General features: G+C 41.1%; 1 protein-coding gene across 4 annotated transcripts in view; it reads right to left on the bottom strand.

Moving 5' to 3' along the window:
* Positions 1-19,635, bottom strand: part of Dpp8 (dipeptidyl peptidase 8) — a 54,256-nt gene that overhangs the window by 33,719 nt on the left and 902 nt on the right. For 3 of the 4 annotated variants that reach the window (XM_028752320.1, XM_028752321.1, XM_028752322.1), the window contains exons 2-9: positions 17,990-18,126; positions 15,916-16,188; positions 12,602-12,714; positions 11,204-11,377; positions 8,748-8,916; positions 3,141-3,251; positions 1,451-1,579; positions 755-816 (exon numbers count right to left, since the gene is read on the bottom strand). In XM_028752320.1, the coding sequence (XP_028608153.1) occupies positions 755-816; positions 1,451-1,579; positions 3,141-3,251; positions 8,748-8,916; positions 11,204-11,377; positions 12,602-12,714; positions 15,916-16,188; positions 17,990-18,005 (1,047 nt within the window). In that variant the 5' untranslated portion in view covers positions 18,006-18,126. Of the gene's footprint in view, positions 1-754; positions 817-1,450; positions 1,580-3,140; positions 3,252-8,747; positions 8,917-11,203; positions 11,378-12,601; positions 12,715-15,915; positions 16,189-17,989; positions 19,300-19,635 lie in introns of those variants that run through there. The other variant, XR_003709354.1, reaches the window with a different exon arrangement.

Here is a 19,635-nt window from a genome sequence, read left to right as displayed (position 1 = left end):
ACACACACACACACACACACACACACACACACACACACACACACACACAATGCACGATGCAAATAGATGGTCTTTGAAAATACTAAACAAAGAGTCTAGACAACATACTGTATGATTTTGTTCATACGAATGCTCAAAGCAGGCAAATCTATAGTGGTTGCCTAGAGCTGGGGGATTATAGCTAAGGGGTGAGGTGCTTCTCTCTGATGTAATGGTAATGGTCTACGACAGACTATGGCTGCCCGATTCTGCAGCTACACAAAAAGCCACTGAGTTTTAAACTTCATTGAATACACTGTATGTACATAAACAATATCTCATTAAAGCTATGTTTTAAAGAGTCTAAAACTGGCAAAGTGGTACACACCTTTAATACCAGCAGTCCACTCAGGATACAGAGGCAGGCTAATCTTTGTGAGAGGCTAGTCTGTTCTACATAGAGAAAGAGCCAAGGATTCATAGAAAGATACTGTCTCAAAACAAACAAAAAAAAATCTGTCTGTCTCCACAACCTCAGTGCTGGGATTACAGGCACATACTACAACACCCAGCTGTTTTACGTGGGTTCTGGGATTTAACACAGGTCCCTGTATATCCCTCTCCCCGGGTCTAGTATGGAGAATTTCTCCTAGGGGAGAAAATTAGTCAACTATAAATCATGAGTCACAAATGTCTCAGCAAGTTCAACAAGCAGACAAATAGAAAAGTGCGTCACAGTTAGCCGAAGCACAGAGCGACGGTGACTTACACTTACCCCTCCTTCAGCATCAACAACTATCTCGGACATCTTGAAAGTGACCTTTGGGTTTGCTGTGCCTTTAGAAAGAAACATAAATGATAATGTCCACAATCACTCCAACTAGCTTCTTCAGGTCCCTGTCTTCAGACTTTAGTAAGTTCATAATGCTGTATACAGCTGGGGCTCTATTGTGCAAACATCTTAGAACCTACCTCAAATTCACATGAGTAGCAAATACAAAAAGGGCTAAAAAACTAGAAAGAGTCAGTATGAAAGCTAAGGGAAATTGCCCACCATTTTTCTAATAAAAATGTTTGTAAGCAGCAAAATGGGCAAAAGCCCAATTATTTAGAAAGAATAAAATCACCTAAGTCTTTGACAGGGGGGAGGGATATCCTCTAGCTGATTTCCCTAAGCCTGAGTTACCAGTTTTATGAGCATACCCACCTCTGAAAGCAGTTAAAGATTCCAAAGCTATACTTGATGAACAAACAACCTTACGAAAGCTGTTGATAACCAAGCTGACTACACATTTCAATGATTGCACATTTTGGGATTGGTTTTGAGACAAGGGCTCATCTTATAGCCCAGGCTAGCCTGGAATTCCTGACAACCCCCATGCTGCCACAGGCTTCCAAGCACTGGGCTACAAGCATAAGCCAGCACACCCAGAGGAGGAAATGAATAAATAAAAGCACTAGAATACCATACCTGTTTTAGGATAACGGAAGGAATCTGCCCTCCTTGTTTCCAACATGGGGGACGTGACATGAATAATCTCCACCTCAGATTCATCATTTTCTTCATAGAGAATTCTAAGAATTTTACCACCACTAGGAGCTTAAAAGGAATTTAGGTATTAGAAATTTAGAATAATTGTTATAGAATACTCTGTTCACTATTCCTTCTAGAACTAGGTAGTTCACTAAGGGAAATAATTTATGCATTAGACTGCCGTTATGAATCAGTGGCAATAGGGATTAAATTCAGGTCCTTGAATACACAAGGCTGGTATTCTACCACTAGGCTGTACTTCCAGGCTGTTCTGCTTTCAAAACAAAAATGTTAACTATATTTATTTATTCACCGTGGTGAATGTGTGTGTACATAGGCCTTATTACTGGTTTACAGCTAAAAGTTTAAATATGTTTTTAATGGAACATGAAGAAAATTTATTTAAAAGTTGTATCTGAGATTTGGACATTTTATTTTAAAATGTAAATGTTTTGCCACAATTATACAGAACAAGACTGTTGAAATAAATCATTCAAAACAACTGAATTCTTTTGCATCTCCTAGTGTCTTTCAAGTCCCTTTTACTAGGACTTAAAGTTTATCCTTTTGGGTGGAAAAAAATGTAAATATGTGGTGTATTTAAATATATACACACCTATATATGTATATACAGGGGAAACATCTTGAAAGATTTTGACATGATATATCTTATATTTTGAATTATTTAATAAAATATATTTCCTATAAAATGCTAAAAGTTTAGTTATATTGAATGGTTTTTGTCAAAATATTGTTCTGTATAATTATGGGCAAAAGTCTACATTTTAAAATAAAAGTCCAAATCTAAGACATGGACTAAATTATGTATTTTTTATTGCCCTCTAAAGAAATATTCAGACTGCTAGCTTATGACAGCAGTGATTCCTAAGATTTACTAATGGCTCCTAGCAGAGTGCTAGCTGCTCTCCCAGAGCTCCCGGCTGGGTCTCCAGCACTCCTGGAGCAGCTTACACACATCTGCGGCTCCAGTTTCTAGGATTTGATCCCTTCTTCTGGGCTTTGCAGGTCGCAGGCACATACATGGTACATTTACATACATGTAGGAAAACAAACACACAAAATTAAGAGTAAATAAATCTTAAAAAATAAAAAATGAAGCAGAGAAGAAAGTATTCAAGTATATAATACTTAAGAAACATTGCTTCATAAACTGTGTTTTCCATTTTGTCTATAAAATATATGTGTATGTTCTATTAGGCCACACATGATCGTAAGTGAATTTCTTACTGGGTTGTATTGGGTTGTATGGGCCATTGCTTTAAGCCAGTCAGTCACACACATGCATCTGCTCATGCGGACGCTACTCAGTCATACGTGTTTAACAACACGCCATTTTGTGGATCTTGCTATGATTCTGCTTGACATTACAGGCCAGTTTTGTTTTTTTTTGCTGAAAAACCAGCAAGGAGCACCCAAGTACTGAGGCAGAATGCAACTGTCTCTACTAGAATCTATGTGGAGGATATGGACTATTTTTAAATAGCTACTAGTAGGTTTTCATTGTCATCACAGTTTAACTTACTGCTCCGCCTTTAGGCTCTGTATCCCAGTCAAGCCCGCTAATAACTAGAAGTGCCCCGTAATGTACTACTTTTAAGCTGCTTACTTCTTTCAGCTCGGGGACACCACCAGTAGCCAGAGTATCTGTCAAACTCCTCTTGAAGAACGAAGGTGGCCACGCCGGCTGACCTGGGGTCCTCCTCCATGTTGGCTAGCTCTGGACAAACATGAAAGGCAAAATTATCCCCTGAACTCTTTTTTTTTTTTTTGCAATGGGACAAAGCAAAATGCTTCCTTCGCTTCTAAAGAGAGGCAACTGACGGTAGTGGTGAACTGTGGAGCCAAGCAATGAAGTCAAATCTAGGCTTCACCGTTTACCTATCATACGACCTTGGGCAAATCTGTCTCGATCAACTGCGTGTGTCGCTGGTAGAGCTCAGCATGTGCTTGGCTCTAGTACTATAAGCACAGATAGATACCTAAACAAATAAATCACAAAGCCGTTATTATGTAAGATTCTGTATCCTAGCAAATGTTTAGAGTAGAATTTATATGTGCTTTGTTTTTGAAAATCATGAATGTTTTGACATCTGTCAGTTCTTAGTTCCTGCTTGTTAAGTGATAGTCTGTTGATGCTATGGATTTTGTTTTGTTTTGTTTTGTTTTCAAGACAGGGTTTCTCTGTGCCCTGGCTGTCCTAGAACTCACTCTGTAGACCAGGCTGGCCTCGAACTCAGAAATCTGCCTGCCTCTGCCTCCCAAGTGCTGGGGTCAAAGGCATGCGCCAACCACTGCCCGGTGATGCTATGGATTTTTTATAAGACAGTGGAGTAGTTTTGAATGAGGATGGTCTCCACTGTAGTCCCCCATGTTTGAATGCTTGGTCCCCTGTTAGTGGAACTGTTTGGGAAGGATTAGGAAGTGTGGTCTTATTGGAGGAGGTGTGTCACTGGGGGTGAGCTGGGGGCACACCAGGCCTAGGCTCTCTCTGCCCCATGCTTGTGGGTCAGATGTGAGCACTCAGATATTACTGCTCCAACTCCATGCCTGCCTGCCTGCCTGCCCGGCACTCTCTGCCATGGTGATCATAGACTAATCCGCTGAAACTGTAAGCAAACTCCCAATTAAATGCTTCTTCCTTTTATAAGCTGACTTGGTCATGGTATTTCATTACAGCTATAGAAAAGAAATTAAGACAGACAGAGTCTTACTATTTGATAGGCTTATCTCAGAGACAGGCCTGCCTCTGCCTCCTGAGTATGAGGATTAACAGTGGAGACCACCATGTTGGGCGGTGCTGTGGACCTTTTTCGTCCGTTCTTTTGAGGACATGTGGGCTGCTTTTGGTTACTGTGAATGAAGATGGTTGTGAGCATTCATTCTTGTACAGTAATCTCCATGGATGTATGCTTTCATCTCTTTTGAGCAAATATCTAGAAGCAGAATGGCTGTTAAGTGCGTGTTTGACTCTGAGGATGTATTTTTATTAGTTTACATGTTTACTAACAGTGTGTGGAAGTCCCAGCAGCTGACGCTCTCAGTCCTCTCACCTGTGCTTTGGTGTGCAGTGATATGTCATGATTTTATTTTCTTTTTTAAAGACAGGGTCTTACTATGCTGCCCAGGCTAGTCTTGAATTCCAAGTAATTCTCCTGCTTCAGCCTCCTGAGTGGTTGGATTACAGGCACATACCACTATGCCCAGCAAACAGGTAAGATTTGAGTTTGTTTAGTTTTTGTTGTTGTTGTTGCTATTATTGTTTTGTTTTGTTTTGTTTTTGCTCTGGGTAGCTCTGGTTGTTCTAGAACTCACTTTTTAGACCAGGCTGGCCTTGAACTCAAAGATCTGCCTGCCTCTGCCTCCCAAAATGCTGGGATTAAAGTCATGTGCTAGTACATATCTTTAATTTATCATTGTTTGATCATCTGTAGTCTACATTGTGTGAAATGAATGTACAATAAGAACCAATACTCCATTATCCAAAGATTGAGTCAAGTGTTTGGAATTCAGGTCTCTTCACACAGTACACATCTATGATGTATTATGTAATATAACCAGCAGCACAACCGGATAAACTGTAATCTAATATCCAGCAGCACGCTGAAGGAAAGGCATACTGAGCAGGGCAAACTTTATAAATACTCTCAAGCCAATCCAGGTCAGGGTTTCCTACCAAATGAGTTTTAGCACCAAGCTAATGACAACGGTGTATTCAGAGAGTTCTGAAATGTTGAATTAGTAAGAGAGACTAGACCAGTGCTGGGTTCCTTGGGTCCTTCACGACCATAAACTCTGCCTCTGGCTTTATTCCCCATTTTGTTCTCCTTTACACATGAGGACAGGCACTGCTAGCTGGTATCTCTGCCACTATTATACATTTCTCACTCACTGGGTTAACTGGTATTACCTTGTCTTCCCAGCAGAGGGAAACTGGGACAGGAACCAGTACTTCTAAATTTCTCCATCATACTGAGCAGAGAGCAGGCTCACACTCATCCTGACTGATCACACTCACTTTCTAAGGTCAGCTTTCATCACAACCTACTGATTAACACACAGGCTGAGCATGTGCCCTTCCTCCATCCCTTTCTCTCTAGACATTCCCAGCCTTCCTATGCTTCGGCCGCCAGTGTAAACACCACACAACAGCTAACTCATTAAGACCTCTTGATAATCCACTCAGCTGGTTTACATTCTTACAAATGTGGAAACCGAGAGGTAAGTTAACTAATGTGGTAAGACCAGGATTCGCGAACGGGAGATCCAACACTTACACTCAGATCTCCTGGTTCTGTACTGGTCTATATTCTCTGCCTGTGCTCTGATCCACTACAGATACACTAGAAATAATGAATATACCACACACCTACATGTATAGTAAAGGAAAGAATAAAAAACGGTCACAGTCTCTAGAATTCCAGTATTTTCTACTTAAATTCTGCTAATCTTCACAAAATTCTCTGTGGAAAACCATTTCACAAAAGAAAGAAATCCAGGCATAGTGGTGCACACTGTCAGCACACTTCAATATCAGCGCATTTGGGACGCAGAGGCAGGCAGATCTCTAGGGTTCTGATCTTCTGATCTACATAGTGAGTTCTCAGACAACCAGGGAGAGAGAGAGAGAGAGAGAGAGAGAGAGAGAGAGCCTGTTTAAAAAAAGAAAAAAAAAGCCTTTAACCTGCCTTACTTCTGACAGTTTTGTGAAAGCTACACAGCCCGAGTCTCAGACACAGTAAGTGGTAATATACTGCTCAGTGTTTGTTAACAGCATGAAAAACGGCTTCAGCCGGGCGGTGGTGGCGCACGCCTTTAATCACAGCACTTGGGAGGCAGAGGCAGGTAGATTTCTGAGTTCGAGAGTTCGAGGCTAGCCTGGTCTACAGAGTGAGTTCCAGGACAGCCAGGGCTATACAGAGAAACCCTGTCTCGAAAACAAAACAAAACAAACAAACAAACAAAAAAAAAAACCAAAACAAACAAAAACAAAAAAAAAAGAAAAACGGCTTCCATTTTCAACAGATTCGTTAACTAGCTCACCTAACACTTCTACTGCTAGTGAACACTCTTCTCACTTCCTGGTGTTAAAGGAAACTCAAAAGTACCAAAATGTATTTTCCAACATTTTTTTTCTATCCCACTCTCTCTCTCTCCATGCTGTCCTCCACCATTACATCACATGACTGCAGTAATGGCAGCTGCCGATTGGTGTTGTGGTCAGTAGTATCCAAAACTATTTATATCCAGTAGAACCATAACCACCTGGCTCAACTGCTGAAGCCTCCTCCATTGACCCCGCCAGGACTGGACAACTCAGTGCCTCAGCGCCTCACAAAAGCAGCAGCACCTTTCAAAGGAAGGTCTTTCGCACACAGTCTCCTTTCTGGACTACTTTGGTAACATACAGGTATCACTTAGGTCAGCTCCGTTCGTCTTCTCTGAGTTTTTCCCAATCACCACTTCTCTTGGTACTCTACAGTACTTCACACTGACTCTCTCTATTGTGCTGCTAGTAGTTTGTTTAGCTGCTTGATGGCCAGCATTGCCACAGCTAGTCTGTACTGTTGTTACGATTCTCCTTTAGAGTCAGTAAAGGTTGGTTCCTTTAAGATCTTAATCAAATATCACAAGCTGCAAAGTATGTAAAGTCTCTTTACATAAAACAGCCTAGTGTTTCCCCAGACCCCAGCGGCAGTCTCATGTAGACTTTAATGATCTTACTTACTTATACTGTAGACAATGTACATGGTTGTTACATTATATTGCTTAAAGAATGACCAATGGTAATATTACAAATGTCTGCATGTATCCTTTACAGACATAGCTATCACAGACCTAACTGTACACAACACATGAGTAAGACGTGTAGTGAATGACCCACCAATGTCAGAGAGGGTGGATGGAGAAAATGGCAGGAAGTGACAGGAAGGCCTTCCTTCCAACACATCACTTCTTCCATGTAGACTCAGTCCAGCAATCAATTTTTGACAAAGTCAAGTTCTGCCATTTGGAACTTTTGGTTCTGTTGTTGTTTTTGAGACACGTCTCAGTATGTATCCCTGGCTATCCTGGAACTCACTATGTATGCTAAGCTGACCTCAAACTCAGCTCTGCCTGCCTTTTCCTCCCAGGTGCTGGGATTAAAGGCATCAATATGCCCAGCTGTAGTTTTTTGAGACAGCATTTGTGATGGTTTGAATATGCTCGGCCCAAGGAGTGACACTATTAGGAGGTGTGGCCTTGTTGGAGGAAATGTTTGATTGTGGGCATGGGCTTTAAGATTCTCATTGTAGCTTCCTGGAAGCCAGTTTTCTGTTTGCCTTCAGAACAAGATGTAGAGCTCTCAGCTCCTCCTGCACCATGCCTGCCTGGATGCTGCCATGCTCTGGCCTTGATGATAGTGGACTGGACCTCTGAACCTGTAAGCCAGCACCAATTAAATGTTGTCCTTATGAGGGTTGTCTTGGTCACGGTATCTGTTCACAGCAATAAAACCCTAACTAAGACAGCACTGAACTTACATTTCTCTTGCCTCAGACTCCATTTGTCACTCTAAAAAGCCTACTTAAATATTCCCACAATGCACATGGCTCTACATTCTACTTTTTCCTATTACAACAGCAGCTAAACAGACTCTCAAAAACAGGGACGTTGTTTTTCAGGCAGTTTCTGATATTGTGTAACTGGTTTTTCTGTTTGTATCCTCCAAACAAATGTAATTTTTTTTGTTAAATTAAAATTCCATTTAATGGCTGAGTGGTGGTGGCCCATGCCTTTAAACTCAGGAGGCAGAGGCAGGTGGATCTCTGAGACTAGCCTGGTCTACAGAGAGAGAGTTCCAGGACAGCCAGAGCTACACACAGAGAGATCCTGTCTCGAAAAACCAAAATAAATAAATAAATAAATAAAAATAAAAAAAAAATATTTTTTCATTTAATGAGAAGGGTTTAAGGGAACTGGTGGCAGTCCTTCTAAGCCTAAAGAACAAGTATGGCAGAGGTGCACTGTAGCACTTGAATATGGCTAGCGAGAGAGTGGCATTGTCTAAGGGGGGCTGACCATACATTCTCTGCCTTCTCACACCTTTAAAAATTTAAACACCTGAACTTAAAAATGAAGATCATCCAGCTTACTTTAATTCCAAAATGGAAGTAAAAGTAAATTCAGCTTTTCGAATAGTCGCAGCAAGGCCAGGCAGCAGAGATATTCTTACCATTGTGCACGTAGGTGATCCTCCGCTCTTCCCTGGTTACGAGGTTCGATATCCAAATATCATTGCTATGAATGAAAGCTATCCAGTCTGGATCAGCGGGACACAGTTTTGGATCCATTCGTATATTGGGACAACTAGTTTCTACTAAATTGGGCCTCAAAGGCTGTTGCTGGAAAAGTAAACAACATTTTAAGTTATCAGGTTGATAAATACAAATTTGTCAGATAAATGACATTTCTAATTAAAATGTACATTGTGACAGCTGCATCCCAGGGGAAAAAAAAAACAACTTTCAATTGGTTTAATGTATTAAGGACTCTTTTAAATGATAAATGGAAAAGCTAAGGGTAAAAGATAAACAATAAGGTATTACACACCAAAACAATGTAACAGCATTTCAGAAAGTTTGCTGCTCAGTCTGTTTAATGGAGTAATTATAATCTGTTGAGCTTTTTTTTGGGACAAGGTCTCACTACATCCCTTGGATAGTCTGGAACTCACTAAGTAAATATGACTGATCTTGAACTCACGGAGATCCACTAAGGGTATGTGCAACTGTGCCTAGGTTGTTAACATTTTGAAAATATCATTAAACATTTAAAAATTAATTTTATCAATAAAAGCAAGTTTGCCTTTAAAATATGTAAATGAGGAATGGTAAGATGGCTCAGCAGGTAAAGGCTCTTGTTAAGCCCAACAACCCGAGTTCAATCCCTGGGCCCTACCTACAAGGTAGAGTAAGAGAGCAGAGCAAGGAAGTTGTCCTCTGACCTCCACACACACCCTGAGGTGTACAAACACACACACACACACAATAAATAAATAAATACATGGAAAAATGTCTAACTTTAAAAAAAGATTTACTTTTCATTTCATGTATATAGTGTGGTGTCTGGATGTATGTCTGTGTACACATGTGTGTCTGGTGCCTGATGAAGCCAGAAAAGGGTATATTGTATCCCCTGTCAGCTGCCATATGGGTTCTGTGAACTGAACCTGGACTCCTGGGAAGAACATCCAGTGCCTTAACCACTGAGCCATCTCTCTAGCTCGTCCCAAAAATGTTAATGTAATGAAAGCTAAGATTAATACAATTTCATCAAAAGAATATCTCTAATTGGTCATAAAGAATTACTTAGAATAAAACCAAATATAAATGCATTTATTAAGATAATTAGCTTTTCAGGGAAACAAAAAAAAATCATCTGTGATATCTTTCAAAATCTCTTAGCACTCAGAGAAAATGGAAAATAGTGCTATTTTCTGTATCTCCCAGCACAGAAAGGATTTTGAACATTTGAAAAATTGTATCTTAGGGCTAAAGAGCATATACTGCTCTTGCTGAGGACCCAAGTTCAATTCCCACCATCCATGACAAACAGCTGACAACTGCCCTCAACTCCAGCTCCAGGGAATCTACCCCTCTAGCCTTTAAGAGCACCTGCACACACACACACACACACACACACACACACACACAGATACACATACACACACACACACATACACACACACAGATACACATATACACATACACACACACAGAGATACACATATACACATACACCACACACACACAGATACACATATACACACACAGAGATACACACACACACACACACACACACAGAGAGAGATTAAATCTAAAAAAAACATTGTATATCATTGGGGAAGCAATTAACATTTTTTTAACAATAATTTTACTTTTATCTTTTTTTTTTTGGGGGGGGGGAGGTTTCAAGACAGGGTTTCTCTGTGTAGCCCTGGCTGTCCTGGCACTCACTCTGTAGACTAGGCTGGCCTCGAACTCAGAAGTCCGCCTGTCTCTGCCTCCCAAGTGCTGGGATTAAAGGCATTCACGACCACTGCCCGGCTCGTTTGCTTCTTTAAGATTTCATTTTTAGTCTTTATGTGTGTGGGTACTCTACCTGCATGTGTGTCTCTATCACTTGCACACCTGGTGCTCACAGAGGCCAGAAGAGGGTGTTAGATCCCCTGGGACTACGATCTGCCATGTTGGTGCTGGAAATTAAACTTGGGTCCTCTGAAAAAACAGCCAGCATTTTTAACTGCCAGTCACTCTCCCTAGTCCCAAACTATCAACTCCTAAAATTAAAAACTAATTATTAAAGACTGGAAAGATGGCTGTCAGTTAAGAACACTGAATGCTCTTCCAGAGAACCTGGGTTCAATTCCCACCACCTACATGGCAGCTCACAACTGTCCATAATTCCAAGATCTGACACCTTCCCACAGACATACATGTGTGAAGCAGACAAAACACCAATGCCTATAAAATAAAAATAAATTATTAAAAATTTTAAAAACTTATTAATTTCTTAGCTGGTAGTAAATTCACCCTCTGGTCTATTTCTTAATTTCCTTTCTGGTTTGGATAAAAATTCTCTTTAAAACCTCCAAACAGTTATCATACAGTTAAAATAACTACAACTTACTGTAAATCCATGTGGTCCTCCATCTTTGATATGGTAAATACCACTACCAGCTTGAAACAGGAACGTTCCGCTGCCTGGGTGGTAATCATAGGCTGCAATTCCTACAGTTCCGATGCGCTTTCTTTCTCTGAGTAGCTCTTCCTCTCGAGAATACATCCCATAGTCTAGTGTCGCCTAGGACAAAAGGAAAGTCACCCACTGCAGTCCCCAACAGCTGGTCTTTGCAGTTCACCGAAATCCTAGCATCTCTACTGTGCCCACGTCTGCTTCCGGTGTGACTCGAAAGTCATAAAGAACCATTTTATCAAGATTGCATACATTAGAAAACAAGAATAAGCTGGGTGTGGTGGTACTCACCTTAAATCCTAGAACTTGGGAGGCAGAGACAGGCGGATCTCTGGGTTTGAGGCAAGCCTGGTCTATAGAGTGAGTTCCAGGATAGCCAGGGCTACACAGAGAAACCCTGTCTAAAGAAGGAGGAGGAGGAGGAGGAAGAAGAAGAGGAAGAGAAGGAGAGGAAGAGGAAGAAGAAGAGGAGGTGGAGGAGGAAGGAGAGGAAGAGGAGGAGGAAGAAGAAGAAGAAGAAGAGGAGGAGGAGAAGAAAATAAAAATAAAACCCATCATCTTAGCAGTCGAGGCCCTCTGCCCTCTGTAACGAATCATAATTCAGTAGTTTTGCACAGTTAGTTGTAGAGCAGAGATCTCCCCAGCTACCTTAGTAGTGATTGGACATAGTAGCCCAGCATACCCTAAGCAAGCCGAGAGAATAGACTGTTTTGTGTGGAAGTGGGGGGTGGGGGGGGGTACAAGGTAGCCTCGCCTTTTGACCTCTACTCCTCCTGGGTACTAGAATTACAGGTGTATATCAAGTTCTAGGAGGAAGAGGCAAGAGACCACCGGAAATGTAAGGCCAGCCTGATCTACACAGTGGGACTTTGATTCAAAAAAGGGGGGGGGGAGAGGGACTGGAGAGATGGCTCATTGGTTAGACCATTTGTTATTCGACCAGAGGACACGAGTTTGACTGCCAGTATCCACATCAGATGGCTCACAACTATCTGTAATTTCAGTTCTAGGGGATCCAATGCCCTATTCTGACACCTATGCATACCAGGCATGCGTGTGAAGCATAGACATACGTGCCAGAAAAACATTCATAAACACAAACTAAAACATTTAAAATAAATGAAATGAAACACCAAACATATTGAATTATAATATCCTATGGTTTTAGATACAGGAAATTAGTAACTTAAAGATCATACATGTAAAAGCAATGAAATATTTTAATTCCTTTTTATTTAGATCTACTTAATATAAAACCCTAGAAGAATGTTTGCCCTGAAATAAATGAAGAAATATATACCAAATCATAGAAATAAGAATACTTGTTTCTACCTGAAAAAGATCCAAAAGAGGTTTCCAAGAAAGCATTAAGACTGCTGCTCTATTGATGGTTTTGGGGATTTCAGAATAAAATAGTGTATTTTCTCTGTTCTCACCAGACATGGCTATAAAGAAAAAACAGAAGCAAAAAAACACATAATTATTTTGTAATACTGTTCTTATTACAACAGTTGTGAATACATAATGTCTTCTACATATTACAATATTTTCCATTCCACAGGAACCAAAATGATGTTATTAAGTAGTGTATGCACATGCTTCATGCTGTGGAAGTTTCCTTGAATAAAAACAACGTTTCAAGCTAGGCATGATAGCAAACATCTATAATTCCAGAGCTCAGGAGGTAGAGGCAGGAGAATCAGGTTTTTGAGGCCAGCCTGGGCTAACTGAAACCTTGTCTCAAAAAAACTAAGTAAGAAAAACAACAAGATTGTCAAAGTTTCTAACAGTGTCAGGGCCCACATCTACAATCTTGGTAGGACTGTGAATTGGAGCCCAGTTTGGGCAGATGAAGAGGCACTGACTCAAAAACCTAAGCAAGAAGTAAATATAAAAACAACTTCCCAAAGTTTCACAGAAAATACTCAGGTTTCGTCCCGACACTAAAACTTTGTGGCAGCATGCAGAGCATGCACAAATGTATACCACATATGTGTAGGTACCCAATGAGACCAGAAGAGGGCGCCACATCCCCCATAGCTGGAGTTACAGGTGGGTGTGGTGAACCTGGTGGTGTGGGTTCTATGAACTGAACGAGGGTCCTACGGAAGAGCAGCAAGTACCCCTAAGCTTACTTAACTCAGACAACTTTGATATTCAGATCTTAGTCCATCTCAAGACAAAGCTATTAAAGTACATACGACAACATAAGAAAGAGTGAAGACAACTGTCATTTTTGGGCTTTGTTATTTTCAGTTAACAACAGACGAGATTTCAGTGTGACTTCAGATTTGAAAATTTCTTCTCTTTCTTAACTACCTAAATTGTACTTAGAAAGAAAAAGGTTCAAGTTAATTCTAGTTTTTCTTCGTTGTAAAGTTCTGTAACTGTAAAAACAATTCTTTGGAATTCCAAATGAAAGTATACTTAGCGAAATAACAGGATTTGATGTGTGACTTGCTGAAAGTGTTTTGCTTTACTGGAGAAGGGAAAAAAAAAAAGAGGTTTAACCCAACTGGATCCAGGTCTATTTGGTGAAACCGCAGTGTGATTGAAGTGGGGTCCATCAGGGCAGTGTGGAATGAAATACATGCGGAGCAGAGTAGAAACACTCTATGAAGATGAGAGCCTAACCAAAACTGAACACTTGCTGGACAAACACAAGAGCCAGAGTTCTGCTCTCAGTACCCACGTGACAAGTCCGTGTCCTGCGCATCCCACCACGCACGCCCGCGCATGCACACACAGACCTGAATGGAAGAAAACAAGGCCTCCCTACTTACTGTAAATAGTGGTATAAAAGCTGCTTTTGAAAAGCCAGGGAGAAGCAAGAAAGAAGAAAATGAACTGCAGACAAAACAAAATCTAGGAGGGAGGGCCCTAAGCTTTGAATGAAAGCCGCTATGCCTAAAAGACGTAAAAGACTGGGAAAGTCGTCCACAGAGGAGCACTTGTAATGTCTGATATTTAGAGTGCAGAGGAGGGAAGATTATGAGTTTTAAAATATCTTAGGCATCTTTAAAAAGACTCAACTCTGTTACTCCACTCGTTTTCCTGGGCAGTCCCATGTGGCATCTGTGTGCTCAGTGACCTTTCCCAGTCTGCGGTGGAGTCTGGTGTGGCCTGTAGCCTGTGGCCTTGGTGCTGCTGAGATACTTCAAAGCCTTATAAAGAATGCCCAAGCCCGGCAGTGGTGGTGCACACCTTTAATCCCAAGCACTTGGGAGGCAGAGGCAGGTGGATTTCTGAGTTCGAGGCCAGCCTGGTCTACAGAGTGAGTTCCAGGACAGCCCAGGCTACACAGAGAAACCCTGTCTCGAAAAACCAAACAAAAACAAAAACAAAAAAACAAAAAACAAAACAACAACAACAACAAAAAGCCCAGGTCCTCGTGAAACAATGCTACACCAGGTTTACTGGTAAAATTGAGTAGGGATGGGGCTAATAGGCTTCATTCTTCATAAAATCAGGAGTCTGGCCACCTGAGCCCACTCAAGAGGAAATGTCCCAGCTAAACGTGAGCAGTTGGTGCTAGACGGGAACACGGAGTGCTGTACACATGTCCATTTATGGTGTTGCATCAATAAATGTGTCTGAAGTGAAAAAAAAAGACTCAACACACACACACACACACAGACACACAGACACACATACACACAGACACATGGTAGGGAATCAGGAAAATACAACTGCTCATTTTGAGGCCTGGTAAAGCTAAATATGGCACAATTGTAGAATAGAGTATTCTGAAAGTTAAACAGAACCAATCTTCAATTAGGATGTGGACTCTAGAAGGCGTCTCTAACACACACACAATAAAAGGAATGAGGCCGGCAAGATGGTGGCTGCCGATGCCAGTCAAGTGAAATTGGCATTCACTCATGCCAGTGTTCACAGGGCAGCCAGGGTGGGGCTGAAGAACAACGTCACCCCACCTGCCCACTCTAACCCGAGAACACCCGGAGGTGAGGTCCAAGCTCTGGGCCCTCTATGCTTTTGCCCAAGAGAAGAATGTGTCTCTGAACAACCTGAGTGCTGATGAGGTCACCAGAGCCCTGGAGAATGTGCTAAGTGTCAAAGCCTAAAGTGTCTCCACTGAGGATTGTGAGCAAGAGCACCAGAACCTGCGCTCGACTGGACTGTGGGGTAACTCAGGAGCGGGATGTGTATGTTCTTTACATGCACAGGTTCAAGGCCCAGCACAGAAAGGAAAAACATTAAGTGAACTAATATATTTAATTTAGACAGATATTAAGCATGGAATAAACGGCCACAAGAAGATGAGAGCAAGACTTGGTTTGAAACCGTGGAAGCGGAGCTGTAAAGGCAGAGAGCACGCGAAAGGGTTTGCAGTTTGTTCTCATCCTGACCCCATCCGCAGGAACGGCATTTCAAACCAGCTTTAATCAATTTAATCAAGTCTTAGCTTAACTTCATCTTTGTCAAAAAAATCATGGTCAATTACTTGCTCTGCCTGCAAGTAAAATTACCTAATGAAATGAATCAAAATTAATACATCCATTGAACAGAAGTTCTTCAAATTAACGAGTCATGGATTTGCTTACTACCGAGATCGATTCTGAGTTACAGTTAGCACTCACACATGAGGAGGCGCATTCGTGCTGAATGCATAACCTCACACTCACCAAGATAATAGACCCTGTCTGAGTGAGGTCCATCCGGATCCGTCCTCTTCACAAACATAAAATCATGAGGCGCCTTAGCCATCATGTAGCCATGATATTTCCTGGTATCAGCGAGCAGCTTCTTCAGCTGACTCCAAGAATACCGTTCGACATAAAACGGCTCTAGTTTGGGTCCATCCTGTGATCCGCCGTTTCCCTCCTCACACTCTGCAGTTTCAAAGATCTCCACACCCGGCTGCTCTGTTTCCATTGCTGCTGCCATGTTGCATCTTCCTGGAAAACAAGGCACAAGAGGCTGTTTACAGGGCCGTCTTCCATCATATTATTACAATAGCACTGCCAAATAAATACATAATACGCCTTTCATCACAGTTGCAATGAAACCTAGTAAGAAAAGCCGTAGCGGTGTCCCCCACTTCCATCTATGTGCTCAGTTCCAAAAAGATTTTTTTTTTAAATTGAGGTCATGTCAATTTCACAGTGACTATAAATCCCTTTGGGAACTTTTTATAAAAGGCTCTCCTTGGGTATCTCCTGCCAAAATTCCTTTTCCTTTCCCACACTGGAAGGAAACAGGCCATGTGCCAGTTGGCTGCTACATCCCACTCCAGAGCATGTCAATAGTGAAGCTATGTGCCAGAGGAGGTAAGTGGTTTTTGCATTTTAAAAAGTAACACATCTAACAAATGCTGATTGCGCTGTTTCTAAAATGTAACAAATTAGAACAGTAATATTGTTACAATGAACTTTTTTTAACAATCTAGGGCAGTAACCTAAGAAAATACATTGTTTTCTTTTACAGAGAGGGACTCCTAACAACTAAACACAGACTGATACATTCTGAACCTTCTGCTCGTCTCTAGACACTATCAAGTACTTGTGATACATAGTGTTTACTGATGGTTACATGACTAGTCTTCCTGATTATGTAACTTCTATTCAAAAAAGGAAAAGGCTGTCAGTGGCTTTAAAGAATCTAAGGAGTCAATGAGGAAAGCATATGGTATTCACATCAGCATTTTATTAGTCTGTATCCAATTTACCAGTTCAACACCATAATTATTTAATAGCCTTTAAAACTGATTATACTTATTTTACAAACCCAGAAGATACACTTTCCTCCTTGATCTTTTCTGATATTTAAATGTAACATGAGCAAAGTATCAGAGAAAAATAAACACAACAAAAGGCTATCATGAAACCATGTAGAGTTGTAGCTGAGTGGTGGGTTCAATCCCAGTTCCACAAACTAAAACAAATTACATTGTAACCATGTTTCACATAATCATTAACTACTTCTCCAACAATCAATACATGGCTTGTGTATTTAAGATGAAGTCTTTCTTTTAAAGCTCTGCTTTGCAGTTAACATCAATTCATGCTAAGAACTTATCTGCAATCTAGCAAGTAACCTGAAGGTGTAGGCTGTGAGTCAGTCCACCTAACTTGAATTACTGGTATGCAAAAGTACTGAACTGTGCACAGCGGGGCATTGTATCATTTTCTATGCATGATACTACCATTTCTAATGTAACAATAACAAAATAGTTCAAATGCTGTTACATCAGGTATAGTTATAACACTCTCATCATTAGGCATCTAGGCCTCCACTGACTAAAATCCAGCAGAGAATTGAGTTTTTAGATCAACTGGGACTTAGAGTATCAAGTGGCAGTACCTGAGACTGGTGGCTGTTGGCCCAACTAAAAGCTAGGAGGCCTACTTTCAATCAAGTATGTCAAAGGACCTAGTCCTGTGATGGACCAAGGGACTAAAATGAAAAGAATGTATACCAATCCAACTCACTTTTCTTAAGTGGGAAATTCCATCTCTTCTCTACTCCTTGCAAGTACAAGGTCAAGGAACAGAAAAGAGCAGCTCGGTTGACTTCCTGAGTTTTACTGCTGGGGTCACTAACAACTTTAGAGAGTCAATTTACACAACTGTGTAACTAATTTCCAGGATTCCCCTGATACTCTCTGTATTTTCTAAAACAGGGTCCTATCCATTCTCAGCATAATGCATACATTTCACAGCCCACCCTCTCCGCTTCTGGACCTTCCCTGGTGCCTACCTGATGGAATTTTCATCTGCTCAGATCTCTTCTACTTTCAAAGAGATCATTTTCACCTGGCCCAACTTTAAGCACAGATCTCTCCGCTCATCCTGATCTCTTCTCACAGGAATCTTTCCTTTTCTCACCATCCAATCCTGCTTACCAGATAAGAGATGTTGATCATTAAAATGGACCATATATGGTCAAAAATAAGCCTAAAAAAATCCCAAAATATTTAATTGATGTATTTCCTGTTAGTATAATATGTAATGCCTTCTTGTGGATCTCCAGTTTGTCGGAAGTGTGTTTGTGTTGACAGGTCTTACAGACCCCAGGCAGGTCTTCAATTCTCAGTCCTCCTGCCTCAGCTTCCTGTGTTGAAATTGCAGACCTTTGCTAACGAGCTCAGCCTGAAAATTACTTTTTTTCAGAAATGCAGTTAAGTTCTAACAGTAGGTGTAAATCTCGATGCCCAGACACATTAAAGGGAAAATTATAGGTTTTAAAAATTGCAAAAGTAGGCCAGAGATGGCACAGCAGTCAAGAGTTAATAATGCTATTGCGGAGGTCCCAAGTTTGGTTCTCAGTAGCCATTTCTGGCTGCTGACAACCATAAGACCAGTTCTCAGGGGGATCCAATACCTCTGGTTTCTATGGGAACTATACTCACATGCACATATCTTCACGCATACACACAAACCTTTTTTAAAAAGGCATATAGATGTGGTTTCAAATGTAAAGCCTTGAATTTGGCAGATGTAATTTATTTCTAGGGCCAGGGAATTGGTTCAAAACGGTAAAAGCACTTGTGGCAGAAGCCTGAGGATCCCCGGAAATCCAGGAAAGCATTAGCGAGTCTGTCAGTCCAGCACCCCTAATGCAGCAAGGGAGGCATAGATAGGAGAATCGGCTGAAGTTGAACAGCTAGCCTGGAGTATGCAGCAATTGAGACTCTGCCTCAACGAAGTGGAAAGGGAGGACTTCCAAAAGTTACCCTCCAGCTTCCACACGATCCCCAAGACATGTGCGTGTAAAGCCGCGAGCACACACAAGCACACACACACAAAGATAGAATTTATTTCTATGTGCCTATGTTCCTTTTACATGTCATATCAAGCTGGTGAGAGAATAAACTCAGTACAATAAAAAATGTGCATTATAGGCCATTGTTTGCAGAAAGGGAACTTGAATTTAATCAACTAAAGTGTGTTCACTTGTCTGTTGGTAGACAGCGTCTCACTCTGTAGCCAAGGCTAGTCTTGAACTCAAGATCCTCTTGCCTCAGCCTCCCAAATACTGGGGTTACAGCTATGCACCACTATACCCATCTAGAATTTTTTTTGACAAAGATGTCCTATTCATTTTAAGTGTATTCCATTTTTGACTTCTTTTTCTTGCCATAATATTGAGAATAAGTGAGATAGCTAAATAATAATAATAATCACGGAGCCAGTTGATAGTCTAGCTTAGGGGAAAAAAAAGTGTGTGTTATTTTTGCAACAATAAATTGCATGTTTAGATTCCAAGCTCTGTATGCCACGCAGAGAGAAGTGAGGAAGCTATGTGGCAAGAGGAGGGTTAAAAAAAAAAAGTTAGCAGCAATAGGCTAAGAGTCAAGACACCTCCCCAGAGTGCAAAACCCCTCATTCCGAAAATGACATATT

Source organism: Grammomys surdaster, unplaced genomic scaffold (assembly GCF_004785775.1).
Source record: "Grammomys surdaster isolate TR1022 unplaced genomic scaffold, NIH_TR_1.0 125896, whole genome shotgun sequence".
Lineage (NCBI taxonomy): Eukaryota > Metazoa > Chordata > Mammalia > Rodentia > Muridae > Grammomys > Grammomys surdaster.
The sequence above is the reverse complement of the archived record's forward strand: the minus strand, read 5'-3'. Positions and strand labels throughout refer to the sequence as shown.